The sequence below is a fragment of the Vombatus ursinus genome, unplaced genomic scaffold, assembly GCF_900497805.2.
Source record: "Vombatus ursinus unplaced genomic scaffold, bare-nosed wombat genome assembly UNPS02014847.1, whole genome shotgun sequence".
NCBI classification, from domain to species: domain Eukaryota; kingdom Metazoa; phylum Chordata; class Mammalia; order Diprotodontia; family Vombatidae; genus Vombatus; species Vombatus ursinus.
In genome coordinates, this window is record NW_020954625.1 from 21,742,668 (window position 1) to 21,757,669 (window position 15,002).

Here is a 15,002-nt window from a genome sequence, read left to right on the forward strand (position 1 = left end):
TCTCTCTCTCTCTCTCTCTCTCTCTCTCTCTCTCTCTCTCTCTCTCTGTCTCTCCTCAGCATTTTCTCTAAGTCAAGGGCCAACTTACGAGGGACAGATGGTTACCTGGCAAACCATAAACTATTATGGGCAAAGGCTCTCTCCATTATAAAGTTACTGGCTTCCTTTAGAATGAATGAAGCACCCAATCTGTACTGATTTCTCTGTGGAGATGGAATGATATAGCACAGCATTAGTTGGTTCTGAAGCAGAACGGCTAGGATTCAGATTCTAACCCTGATTTTCTCCCCTTGTGTGACATTAGGGAAGTTATTGAACCTCTCTGGGCCTCGGGTTCATCTCATGAAAAGTGAAAAGGTTGTGCCAGATGACCTCGGAGCCAGATCTAAAATTATGAACTCGTCATGATATATTTATTTCTCCTCTGTGAAATCAAGTCTCTGAGGGGAGGGGTAGTTTTGTCTTGTATCCCTGTGCCTAACACATAGCAGGCATTTGAAAAGATCGTAGACCTAGAGCTTGGGTGGGGAACTTGCAGCCTCAAGGCCACATGTGGCCCTCTAGGTCCTCAAGTGCGGCCCTTTGACTGAATCCAAACTTCACAGATCTGTGGCCTTCAGGCTGCCGGTTCCTCTCCCCTGACCTATAGCTTGCATAGACTTCATAGACCGACTAGCCCACCCCTCTCATTTGACAGAAGAGGAAACTGAGGTCTGGAGAGTTTGTCATTTATCCAAGGTGATGAAGAAGATAGGGATCAAGGGTGGCGATTAAAGCCAAGTCCTCTGTCTCAGGCAGATTTTCTCTTACTGCACCACTCTGCCTTCTCTAAATGCTGCTTGTATGAATGAAGGAGTTCTGACTGTTATCATAGGAAATGATTTCATTTTGCTTCCAAAAGAGGGCAATACTCACCTCCTTCAGCCCTCATTACCGCACTCAACCTGACCTCCCTCAAAATAAACAGTTTTGTGGATGGCAAATGTTTAGTGTTTCAGATCGGCAATAGGGGCTTCATCTAATTGAAGAAATTAAACTCAGGATTAAGGGATAATCAGAATCTTTGTGTGTTTCCTTCGTATTACTCAGCTGACTCTTACCCTTTTTCTTCATTCAGCAGGAAACTTTGTCATGGGGGATTTGCCATACATGACTGCTTGGAAAATGGACCAGCTATGTCTTTATGGATAGGTTGCTGGGAGAAAAACTCAGGTGGTGATCCATTCTGCACCTAGCCAACACTCATTTGTGTCTTTGAAATATGTTTTCATTTTGAAAGAGACTTTGAGTGCTTCCCCACTTTCCTAGGTCAATTATCATAGGATTATAATTCCACCTATCTCTCAGGATTGGTCTGAGTATCACATGGGATAATGTTATTTGTTTTGTTTTGTTTTGTTTTACAATAAGCCTTTTTAAAAATGTTTTCCTACTTAATAGTATTTTTTTCAATTAAATGTAAAGATAGTTTTCAACATTCACTTTTATAAGATTTTGAATTCCAGGTTTTTTCCCTTCCCCTCCCTCTTCTCCCCCTCCCGAGATAGCAAGCACTCTGATATAGGCTATACATGTACAATCATATTAAACATACTTCCACATTAGTCACGTTGTGAAAAAAGAATCAGAACCAAAGGGAAAAACAAATGGGATTAGATTGTAAAATGCTTAGCGCAGTGCCTGGCACTAAGCAGGTGCTTAATAAATATTTCTCCCCTTCCCCCCCTTCCTTTAAAATTGGAAGGGACCTAGAATTGCCTTGGCATGCCCCCTCATCTTACAGTACATGAAATGGAGGCCCCAAAGTTCAAGTGACGTTCTTGTGATCACACAACTAGTGGGGGCCTGACATGGGATTCTTCCCCAGGTCTTCCTGACTCCAACTTCAGCTCTCCAGTCATTATACCATGCTACCTCTCCAGTGATTAGTCTCCTGTCCGAGGCCCTCCCTTTCAGGTACATCATCCAAATCAGTGACAGCAGCATTCAGTACCAGGAAGCAAGGCTTCCCCTTACTCCACTGGCCCACTTATTACCAGGGCAGGCAAGGTAGGATGCTACAGCTGAGACACAGAGCGGCCAAGAAGACACACAATCCCAAAGGGAATGGAGACAACATCCTACCTTTTCAAAAACTCCATATACTCCGTGTGCTTGATGAGGCCTGTCCTCATCATTATTGTCTGAAAACATTGTCGATCAATGGCCCAGAGTTTCACATTCACAAGAGCTGGAAAAAACACAAAACACAACAGGGAAGATTCAATTAGCATATTTCCTCAATGAACTACCTCTGGCAACCAAGATTAGTTATAAGGGAGTAGGCACAGGACTGGTCTTTCCTACACATTTTGAAGCATGCATCGCAATGCTCTGCTCATTCCTGAAAATCCAGGGTGTGTTACAAGTGAGAAACTGTTTTTAATTGAATGTACTGACATTATTGCCCACAATGGGGAGGGGTCTACAGTGATGGAGCTCGTAGGGGGCAGGGGCTTAGTGGCAATATGATATATTTCCAAAAACTGATATGAAAGAAATGACAGAGGGAGGGTCAGAGGTTTCTAAGGAATATCCCGTAGAACAGTAACTATACTGAAGGCCATTAAATCATTCAGCATGAAGGATTTTCAATTGGAAAAGGTATGGAACTCATTTTGAGGTATAGGGGATAACTCAACATTCATATTATGGAAATAATGATTAAGCAGCCTTTTATTCAAAAAGCTCATTTTTGTCCTTTTTTTTTTTTTTAATAAACTGCAATCTGTGCCCAAAGCTATCTTCTGACATCATTTATAGGAGACACTCAGATACATTAGCACTCCAGTGGCTAAGTGGTCTAATAACTGTGCCCATTCTTTCCGATGATACCAATAGCAATCTGTCCTTGCTTGAGCAGCCTAGGTGACTCTTGTCTATGCCTTTTCATAAACACTGTCACAGTGGGCCTATGGGTGTGCTTAGGAGAGATGGTTCTCTTTATATCTGAAGGATGTTGGTGAAACACATGAACAATCCATAAATTATCCTTTGTTCTCCCCATATGACAAGCTCACCCTCTTTTAATGCTCATAAATTTATTTTATGAATCTCTTTTATTATCATAGTTTACATATGAGGAAATTGAGTCTAAGCCATGAATAACTTACCTATGGTCACCTAACTAGTTAGCATCAGAGAAAGTAGTCTAACCCAAATGTTGTGTTAGGATAACAGGAGAGCATTCTGCTGTCTTTCTTCTGTTAAAGAATATTACTAACTTCAGAGTATAAACAAATCACTTGTGAAGAGATATAGGAAGCCAGGAAGATAGAATGCCCATTTCTCAGCTGGTGTCACTGTGGCAGATATATCCAAACAAATTTCCCTGTCAACAATCCTGTATACACACTACTCCACTAGATTAAAGTAGGCAGTCTACCTGGAGAAGTAAGGGTAGGAGCCACGAATAAGACTCAGTAGGCATAACAGGAGAAGGGCCCAGGAGTTAGTTCTCAATTCACAGCTTTTTGGCTGGGTCTTAACTAAAGGTTATGGTAGGGGGTTGGGCAGGAAATGAGAGAAATCAGGTCAGTTTTCAGCCACAGTATCCCTTTAAATGGCGATGTTCCTTGATTTGAGGTTAAAGATTGCTTAGTACTTATGGGACTGGAAGATGACTTATTTCTGGTCATCTCTTTACCAGAGGAAAATGATCCTTAGGGACAAGTTTGGACAAAATTCAAGACATATACATATATATATACTTACATGTACATATATATATATATATATGTATATATGCCTATATGTCTGTGTATATATGCATTATATATATATCTAAGTGTATATATAAATTTCAATATGTGCCAGGAACTATATTAACCACTTTATAAACACCTTGTTTTATTCCCACAACAACCCTAGGAGGTAGACCATGTTATTCCCATTTTACAGATATTGGAACTGAGGCAGACAGAGGTCAAGTGACTTTCCTAGAGTTGCATAGTTAGTAAATATCTGAGGCCTGATTCGAATTTCAGTCTTTCTGATTCTATCCACTGTTCCACTTAGTTGCCTCTATTTTGTGACCTTTGAGACCTTTTAGACACCCTGCATAATCCCTTTTGCTTCCCTAGGGCAATTCTTGAAATGCCTCTTTACTAAATATAGAAAAGAAAAATTAAGTGACTTTTGACTTAGGGATCATAGAATTAGAGATGGAGTTGGAAGGGACCTTGGAATGGCCTATTAGCCATTGAGTTCACAATGTTGCACATGAGGGAACCGAGGCTCATTGTGGCTATCTGAAGTGACTAGGGCAGGTACCAGATGAGTATGTGCTTCTCCCACCCCCATCATGTCTAGAAATGTGCCTTTTATTTTGGTCCAGAGCCATGATTCCCTTAGTGAGGGGAACTTCCATTATGGAATCGTCTTCTACTAGCATAGATTAGCACTTCATTAAGCCTGGAGGTTTAGACCTGGGGCCCTAAGTATAAAAAGCCCAGGGCTATAGAGTCAATATGTATCAGAATCAAGGTTTGAGCCTGTGTCTTCCATACTCTGAGGCTGACACCCCAGCCATCATGCCAGACTCCCTCCCAGTGCTTTACACATAGTAGGCATTTAATAATGGTTGTTGACTTTTTTCAATAAGTGATATGAGGATGACTTGACAAAATCCTTAGGGCAGGCTTAGCAGACTCTTCCATATCACGTTAAGATGATGAGACAGAGCTTACCTGCCTTCATAATTCACGTCATGCCCCAATGCCTCCCTGTGAGAAATGCATCCTGCTCTACAATATCATTAGCTCCCCTTTCAATGTGCCATTGAAATGCCTCTAAATATGTCTCTTCTTCATTGGACAGATAGAGATTGTCAGATAATGACTCCAGCTTAATGGTCGGGTAAATGTCCTGATGACCTTGGGCAAGATGCCCAAATTTTGCTTTGCATTTGGCAAAAGGGGCCATGACTCAAGTCACTATGTGATAGTCACGCATAACTAATATTCACCTTGTCCCATTGTCAAATGATAGCTTTGTTGGCTATGATTAAAGGATTTGTTTCTGTAAACCATTGCTACAAGACAAGAAGGCTATTATTTTCCTAACTGGAAAGAGGAAAACACTTTAAATGAGCTGCATATTGAACCCTGATAGCAAGGGGCTGGTTCATCTCAATGGAGTAAGGTGGGTTGGTAGAAGTATATACTTCAGAAATAAAATCCCTGAGACTATATTAAAAAAAAAATATCACCATAGCCTAATTTAGGTTGGTAGGTCATTGCTTTCTTTGGCAGTCCATTTCCTTTTCTTTAAATTATGTACCTAAAAATCTATGTCATTTTCTCAGGATCAGATCACATTCTAATCTTTTTTTTTTTTCCTTTGTGAAAACATGTAGACGTGATTGGTGCTTTGACATCTCTAGAACACTGTGCCCCTTAAGAAGACCCCCCCCCCCAGTCAAAGAAATTAGCAAGATCTCATTTACAGCATGAATAAGATCTGACAGAAGGAACAAAAGCTCAATGAGGAGGAGGAAAAGGAGGAGGACAGACCTGGATTCTGGCCTTAAGCTTCCCACTGGGCAAATTCATCTGCCTTCTCTGGCTCCAGCTTCTGAGAAATGTAAAGCGGGCAGCAGTATGGTGAATATGACAAGTGAAAACCTTATTGACTTGGAATAAAAGGACAGTGAGACCTGGAGAGGTTAGGTCACAAGTCTTAGAAGGACAAAGTAGAGAATGTTTCCAAAGTAATGTCCTTTTATTCCATTCAAGTATCATGAATATTTTATGTTCTGCACATAGGATGTTACAAGTTAGGAGGACCAGTGAGGGTCCAGCCAGGAGCAAATAGAACTCCCTCCCAAGACCCTCAGGGCACACTGTCTCTTCAGTAAGAATCACGGGGTTCTTACGCCATCACAGATTCTGAAGTAGTGAGTCCCAAATGGTGGCATAGGCAGAAGATTTGTCGTGTGTGTTCAATACTACATTTATTTTCCATAATTACAAAATACATTAAAGATACTTTAATCTCTTTGAAAGAAAAACTGTCACTCATCACAGTATCAATAATTTTTTGTTAAGATTATGAAAATCCCAAATGCTGCCAAATGAATTCTCAGAACTTAGTGCATACTTCAAAGAACTTGGAATTAGGGTGAGGCCCTTAGAAGGCCCTTCCAAAATTTGTGCTGTGCCTGCACAGTCTTTAAGAACCTGGCTGCCTTCCAGAAGGTAGGGAGGCATGAGAGGGGACTCCACATTCAAAACTAAATTTTAAAAAATCATATTCTTGATTAATTTCAGCAGAAATAGGCAACTTGACATTATGGCAATATGGTAGCTAATTGTAATCCCCATTCTTGAAGATATGTATTGTATTCAATGATCTTTGTTTGACACTTATCCAACAAATGTCACTGAATATGATACATAGCTCTAAAAGTTAGGAATTTTCTAGTACTTATTGTGTTGTCAATATATCTCATAGTCTATTTCTAGTGAAATTATTTAAGAATAAAAGTCATGCAGGAAGGGGCCTGCCAGAATAGCCTGAGATCTAATTCACTGAAGGAACTCCCAAACTGATGAAATCAAAGATCCCTTTGAATATTTTTGAGTTTCATAATTAATCATTCAATTTCTAGCCTTCTAGTTTTTACAGTCTTTGAGTTCAGATCCCTGTTTCTCATTTGTACTCTAAAAGCTGTAATAACTACACATGCACACATACATTTGTATATCTCTATATGTATGTATATGCATGTTTAAATACATGCACATATTGACATACAGATATGTTATAATATGAAATTCCCCTCATTTTTCGGTTCCCTTTTATGTATTAACTTCCTCCATTAGTGAGTATGTTTCCATTGAAGACATAGACGGTATTTCTGTTTGTATTTGTATTTTCAGTGCTAAGCACAGTGCTTGGCACATATTCAGAACTTGACTTTAACTATATCTACACATATATGAATATTAATGTACAATCAGGCTTATCCAAACACTTGGGAGCTCAGGCTTCTGTTTTGGAGAAAGCACGCTTTCTTACTTTGTCAGAAGATGCATGTGGGTGTCCTGGTATTTGTAGAAATGTTAAAGATGAAAACCCAGGGAAAGTGAAGCCGCTGGCCAGGGAGTCTCCCTGGGGAACTTTATGTGGGAGTGATGATTTCTCAGGACTTTTCCAACAGTCACCAAAATAGACTTTATTTGCTGAGATGACTAAATCAAAACACATTTTGTGGACTTACAAAAAAGAAGTCCACAACCTCTCATTACAGTGTCATATTTAGGTTACAAAAAATAAGATCAATTATAAACAACAAGTAACCTTCACTTCCAACCATTGAAGACTCCCCGACAATTTTCTAGGATGAATTGGTGTCTGCTAACTTCAGGGGCTGGAAGTGAAGGTACTTCTAGTGTGATAGAGTACCAGTCGCAGATCCCTAGTAGTCACTGTGTAACTCATTAAAAAAAATGAAAAGATTCAGTTGATGTTGACTTTAAGTTTCTTTCCTTCTTTCTTTCTTTCTTCCTTCCTTACTTTCTTTCTTTCTTTCTTTCTTTCTTTCTTTCTTTCTTTCTTTCTTTCTTTCTTTCTTTCTTTCTTTCTTTCTTTCTTTCTTTCTTCCTTCCTTCCTTTCCTTTCTTTCTTTGCCTTTCTTCCTTCCTTTCTTCCTTCCTTTCTTTCTTTCTTCCTTCCTTCCTTCCTTTCCTTTCTTTCTTTGCCTTCCTTCCTTCCTTCCTTCCTTTCTTTCTTCCTTTCTTCCTTTCTTTCTTTCTTTCTTTCTTTCTTTCTTTCTTTCTTTCTTTCTTTCTTTCTTTCTTTCTTTCTTTCTTTCCTTTTCAATTCTCTACCCCCTCTTCTGCAGTAGTATGAATCCAGAGAGTCAACAACCTTTATGTACATTTCAGTTATAGTGCTAAGCATTTGGTAGACAAAGAAAAGGAAAGCAAATAAATACATAAAAGACCAACCCCTGCCCTCAGGGAGCTCACAGTTCAAATTACCAAACAAATGTATTAAGTATCTCCTCTGTGCCAGGTGCTATGTCATAACATTTGCCATTTTACTTCTATGCTTTCCTATGGGATAAAGGCTAACAGTCTGGGTTTCCTCTTTGAGCTAAAACTAGAATTCTTGCCATGCTGGTGGTCTTTTTCTGCTCTGGCTTTCTTCACTTTCTCAGACCAGTCAGTAACTGACCTTCATTGAATTTTGACTACAGCCTCTGGAGTTCCATGAGGTCTTATTGTTTTAGCCAAGTCACATATCTGGGGAACGTAGGGGGCAGGGCAGAAATCCTCTTAAACTCCTATCTCTCAATTTGAGACACAGATGGATTCAACTCAGGCAAAAAAGGATGACATAATTCATTTCCCAGATTTTGAGCCATATGCTGGCCTCCATCATTGCTCAGAGCATTTCAGATTCAGCTATGTAGCCTTCCTTGCTTGAGGAAGGAAGATTTCAGCTCCATGGAAGGAGAAAACAAACTCATCAAAAATGAACACTTTCAAAGTGGACTGGACAATCTGAGGAGAGAGTGGATTCCTTTTCATTGGAGATCTTAGAGCAAGGACTGAGTGACCACTTTCAAGGATGCTCATAATAGCTGACTTCTGCATCAGTTAGGGAGCTAAGGCTAATAAAGCACCATATTATGCAGATACTATCTGATCTGTATTATAATACAACATCTCACAACAGCCTTGTGAGGTGTGATTATTACTTCTAAATTCTGTTTGTTTGTTTTTTGGTTTGTTTGTTTTGCTTCTAAATTCTGGATGAACAAAACAGACTCAGAAAGTTTATGAGAAGATTGTCTAAGACCACCAAGTTGATAAGATTTGAATTCAGATACCTGACTTCAAGCCTGGCATTTCATCTATTTCTCCTCAGTCAGGAATGGGGTAGAGCTCAAGACTTTGAGAATCTCTGATTCTATAATTCTGAATTGATCACTTCCATACTAAAGATAAGGCTCAAAGGAATGGAAGAGACCTTGAGAGGTCAGCCAGTACATAATGCCCTTCCCATATTGTGCGTCATATCCTGGTACACTGTCTACCCTTATTTAAGCATGTTCTAGGACAAATGATTAGTAATTAGGAAAGGCCATTTGCCAGGGACAGTGCAGCTGGAGATGAGGAGTTTTACTGCCTTACAGATGTTCTCTCTAACAGCATGCTGGATGAATTTTAACCTTTTTAGCATAAAGAATTATCTATTGAACGATACATATTTTCCCAAGGAGATAGGGTGTTACAATGTGCACAGTAAAAGGTTAGTCCCTATTATTATGAGTCTAATATTGTAAAAATCAAGATTAGTATTGTTAAGATGTTTAAATACTTGGAAAGACTTGTTATAAGGAGTTTTAGAAGAGACAAAGAGAAGGAATATGCAAGTCAGTTTTCACTAAATAATGAGACACACAGTGCATGGTGAGTTGGCTCTCAAGTCAGGAAGAAGTAGGTTCCAGTCTAGCCCCTGATATATATTTAGACTTTGTGAACTTTGGATAGTTATTTAAATTCTCAACGTTCCAGCAGAGGTAGGTAACCTGTGCCCTTCTAGGTCCTTGGGTAAAGCCTTTTGACTGAGTCCAAGTTTTACACAACAAATATTTTTATGAAGGGGATTTGTTCTGTGAAGTTTGGATTCAGTCAAAGGGCCACACCTGAGGCCTAAGGGGTGACATGTAGCTCCCAGGCCGCAGGTTCCCCACCAGGGCTGGGGTAGGGGAGTAGGTAATTCTCTAAGCCTATAAACAATTGATAATCTGTACTGGTAGGTGGGGTTTCCTCACTGGAAATTCCTTTTACCTTTAAAATCACAGGTCTAGTCCTACCCAGAAGCAGCTGGTGGCACCGTGGATAGAGCACTGGGTCTAGATTAAGTCAGACCTGAGCTCAAATCTAGCTGCAGACACTTACTTGCTGTGTAACCTTGGTAAAGTCAGTTATCCTCTGTTTGCTTCCATTTTCTCATCTGTAAAATGGGGATAATAACAGCACTTGCCTCCCAGGGTTGCTGTGAGGATCAAATGAAATAATATTTGGAAAGCATCTATCACAGTGGCTGGCACATAGTAGGTGCTTTGTAAATGCTTATTCCTCTCTCCTTCCCTCTTCCTTCTGACCAGTCCTCAAAAATAAAACAGAGAATTGATGATAACCTCTTACCGTTTCTCTGAAACCCCACCATGTCTCACAGAATGCAAATATGAAAGAAGACATGATTTCTGCCAATACTCTAGAAAACCATCCTATAGTCCACCAAACTCCACACAGCCTAAACTGCCTTCAGGTCTACAGTCAATCTATCGAGCTTTATTAAGTCTGTCTTTGTCTAACGCATTCAACAAGAGTCACTGGATATAATACAGAGCTCTAAAAATGAAGCATTTTCTAGTGGCCACCAAATTGCAACATAGCCTATTTCTAGTGAAATTGTTTAAGAATAAAAGTCACGCAGGACGGAGCAGGCAGGGATGGACTGAGGTCATTATTACACATTATTAAATGTTTACTACATGCACGGTGAACATTTGTTCAGTACATGCTATGGATGAGGCACTGTATAAGGCATTCAGATATGATGATAAAATCAAACTAGTCCCCGCCTCCATGGAATTCTCATTTTACTAAAATGATTATTTATGAATGTTTCTCTTTACCTTGCTGTTAAACTGAAACTCAGAATGCTAGTGACAGGTGATCTGGGTGTGAGGGTACCCCTTGGTGATATTCTCGTGAGGTATGTGAGTATGTATATGAGGACAATAGAGAAGGAGGGCCATTTTCTGGTAATGGGCAGGTGTAAGAGAGGCTAGTCAAATATTGCCCAGGATATATTTCTGATAAGGGAACGTTCTTGGATTCCACCTCCTTACCCTTAGGAAGGATTTCATATCTAATAGATCACAAGCTAATGTTTGCAAAAATTTTCAAAGGCAACAAAAAAAGAAGTGCTTCGAAAAATGAATTCAGAGGGAAAAAAGATATTTGCAAACTGTTTTTTTCAGAAATGGTCTCCATAGCAATACTGTGAGGGGGGGTACCATCACCATTATTATCTCCATTTTATAGATGAAGCGACTGAGATGCAATTCAATTCTGCATTGATTAAGCACCTACTGTTTTCCAGGCACTGGAAATACAAAGATGAAAATCAAACAGTCCCTGTCTTTAAGGAGCTTACAATCAATTAAGGGTGTATGTGGTTAAGTATATAAAAAGTGATTTGGAGGGCACTTTAACAATGTGGGAAGGGATCTGAAAGACCTCATGCAGGAGTTGATAGCTGAGCTAAGTACTGAGGGAAAGTCAGGCTCTCCAAAAACAGGAGTAAAAGAGGGCATTCTAGGATTAGGGAACAACCCATATTCTAGGAGTTTAGCTAATTGAATTTTACTGATTAGGAAACTGAGGCTCAAGAGGGTGAGTGACTTATTCTTGGCCACCCAGTCAAGTTTCAGAGATGGGATGAGAACCCAGGTCTCCAGGTCTGGCTCTGTTTCTGTCACACCACACTGTCCTCTCCGGTATATTCTACCATGAAAGTCATTTGCCTAAGACTTTGTTTTGATCTTTTCACTGTGCAGAATAAACCTGACAATTTCCCCCCTATCTTCCTTATAAAGTACAAACTCCTCAACCCTGCATTCAAAGAGGGATATCTACAATGTCCCACAATCTATACTCCCTCCATGTCTCCCACTGTTTCTTTAATATGTACTGTCCTGGGCTGGATCTGTCTCAGACCCATCCACTGTGGCTAGCTTAGATACAATATTCAGACAAAATGAGTCACTCATAGTTAAATCAACAGTTAACCAAAGGAGATGTACTTAGCTAGAGTAGGAGAAGACTAAATCTAGGCTTTAGGACTTCTCAAGTTGATTCAGCTGGGTGAAGCTCCTTGCTTGAGCCAGCCATCATTTCCCACCACCCGACCATCCAAGAGGGCACACGGACTTCCTCATGACTGGTGTACTCAAGTGACTAGCAACTGATAACAAGAGCCTGAGTCTTTAATCCTCTAAACCAACCGAGTTCCCGGGATATTCTCCATACCTTTTAAAGAAATAACACTTTTAAATGAGTTCAAGTTTCCATGTCCAAATAAACTAAATCTTGGAGATTAAAAGAACTTGCAGATGAGATTGAAAATACCCCGGCGGTAGCCTTTGAAAAATCATGGAAATGGGACTAGAAGTAGAAGCCTGGGAGATAGACGACATTTGCCCCAGTTTTTCAAAAGGGGGAACAGATAGACTCACCTTCTTCAACTGCAGATGAACAATGTTAATGGGCTGGCAAGTTTCCAGAATGTGTAATTATATAGATGATTTGTGAACACTTACAAAGATAAATCGTAACAAATACATACCATGGGTTCTCTAAGAACAGAATTGTGTTAAAACTAAATTAATTTACTTCAATGGGGTTACAAGAGAATATTATCGGCTTAATGTATCTTCATTTCAGCAAGAAATTCGACAGATTTATTCAGGATACCTGCTTATAAGCCGGGGGAAAAGATGTTGACTACTCTGCCTCTTCAACTTGTCTTCTTGTGTAATAGCCTCCTAATTCATCTTCCTGCATGCAGATTTTTCCCCTCTGGTGCATCTTTCACAGAGATGCCAAATTGTTATCACTAAAACTTAGCTTTAACTCCACCATTCCACTTCTCAAAAACTTTCAATCACTCCCTCTTTCTTCTAGGACAAAATACAAAACATTGAGTATGACATAAGAAACCTTTCACAGTATAAATCCATCCTCTCCACTAGCCTGATTTCATAATACAGCCCCTCATGCACTCCGTGTTTTAGTCAAACTGGCCTGATAGTTATTGACTATACAAAATAGGCCATTTCTGCCTTTCTCCGTTTGCTCAGACACTCAGTCCAGCACATCGGAAATGTATCCTCCTATCAGCTCTGCCTCTTTGAATCCCCAGTTTTATTTAAAATAGAGTTTGCTACCATCTTTTCCATGAAGTCCTTCCTGACAGCTCTTTTTTTATCTCTCCAGAAATTTGTATTAAGTTTGCATATGCTTTGTATCTCATCCTTTGGATGTGTGTTCTCTGTGTTATCCTTGAACATAGAGTCTTGCATACAATCGGTGCTGCAAAAATGTTTGTTTTTAAACTTGAAACGAGGTTACACAGAGTTAAGGGAATTGTGGGTTCAGAGGCCAATATGAGCGGACCCATAACCCGACTGCACTCTGTCTACACTTGGTATGGGGAGTCAATTCATTGTGTCACATGGGTATAGGGATGTGGGCAATTGGGAGTGGGGCCAAAAGGGTGATGGTGATGGTGAGGGGACTTGAAACTATAACCAGATGTAGTGAAAAGGACCCCCAGAATGTTTACCTGGATGACCCCAGGGGAAAGAGGTCATCTGTCTTTAAACATTTAAGAGGCTGTAATCTTGAAGAGGGTTGAAAGCAGAGATTAAATGTAAAATTCTGTAACAGATATCATTGTGAAGTTGTACTGTCATTTAATCTCTGCCTGCCTCATTTTCCCCATCTGTAAAATGAGGAAAAGGATAGCACCTACCTTTCAGGGTTGTTGTAACATTTAAATGAGATACATTGATAAAGGGTTTTGCAAACTTGAAAGTAAATTGATAGTTAGCATCATCACCATGGTGACGATAATGATGATTATCAAACTATCAGAATAAGTTGATATATCCATTAGCTTTGCTGAACTACCTTTTCTTTTTCTTTAAAAATCATTTTTAATAAGAATTGGTTCTCTTCGTGAAGATGGGAGAAGAATCTGTTAGGAAATAAAGGTTACAGAAAAATACAAGCTCATGAAATTTTTTTAAGTGTTAGACTTGTAAAAAGGAAGACCTGAGTTTGAATCCTGCCTTAGACACCTTATCCTTATGTCCCTGAGCAAGTCAACTTGACTACTATTACCCTCAGTTTCCACATCTGCAAAATAGGGATAATAATAGCACCTACCTCATAGAGCTGTTGTGGAGAACCAAATGGGATAACATTTTTATGGTACTTTGCAACCTCAAAGTGTTATATAAGTGCTACCTGCAATATTATTATTATTATTATTATTATTATTAAATTTCTTTGCCCTATGGCTATCCTTGCCTAAGATCCCATCGTTTAGCTCCCAATGTGGGGTGCTCTTAACATTTGTAAGATCTTACTTTATCTAGCCATGCCATACTCCCAGATGCCTAAGTGTATACTCCACATCTTATGTATCTTCTTCTTAAAATACTAAAACAAATAAACACCAGCATGCCAGTCTGTCAATCAATCCCTCTCTTACTTCTGTTAGAACATAAACTTCTTGAAGCACAGATTACCTTTCCTTGTGTATTTTTGTTGCCTGCATTTATCACAGTGCCTAATACATAGTAAGCACTTACTGAATGCTTTTATTTTTCCATTTTTCTTCACTCACTAACTCATTCACTCATGCAAAGTTTAATGAGGTCCATTTTCAATGAGCTGTCCAATAAGCCTGCCTACCCAGGCTGCTTCAGTAAGTTTCTTCCTCATATGATGTTGAATGATAATATCCCTGGTTCTCTTGGCCTGACTGATTCCCAGCAATAGCTGTGGATTCTGGGGATGGGCTCCATTGGCAAGCTTCATGTGGTTAAGATTTCCCGTAGACTAGCAAATGTGGAACTGAATGCCAGGTCCAAATATATTAGCATGTTCTTGATGAATGTCCTTGGCCCATGTGTGTGTCCCTCAGAGAGCCAGGCCTTGATTCTCATTAAGGTAATGGATGTTACATATGTAAATCCCCTTTTTGTTTGAAGAGAACCTATTTTTGAAAACTATGATAATTATATGTTGGTAAATGTTTACATATTTATTAGGATTAAAATAAATTAAAAAAAAAAGATTCTTAAGAAAGTTTCATTTTGCGAGGATGGGAGCATTCCACAGCTCTTACTGGGAAGTCATTGGAGGTAA

At 39.4% G+C, this 15,002-nt stretch overlaps 1 protein-coding gene across 1 annotated transcript in view; it reads right to left on the bottom strand.

Annotated features, from left to right (window-relative positions):
• Positions 1 to 15,002, bottom strand: part of PRKG1 (protein kinase cGMP-dependent 1) — a 1,334,778-nt gene that overhangs the window by 447,057 nt on the left and 872,719 nt on the right. The window contains exon 4 of the mRNA XM_027840670.1: positions 2,125 to 2,230. Within this exon, the coding sequence (XP_027696471.1) occupies positions 2,125 to 2,230 (106 nt within the window). The remainder of the gene's footprint in view (positions 1 to 2,124; positions 2,231 to 15,002) is intronic.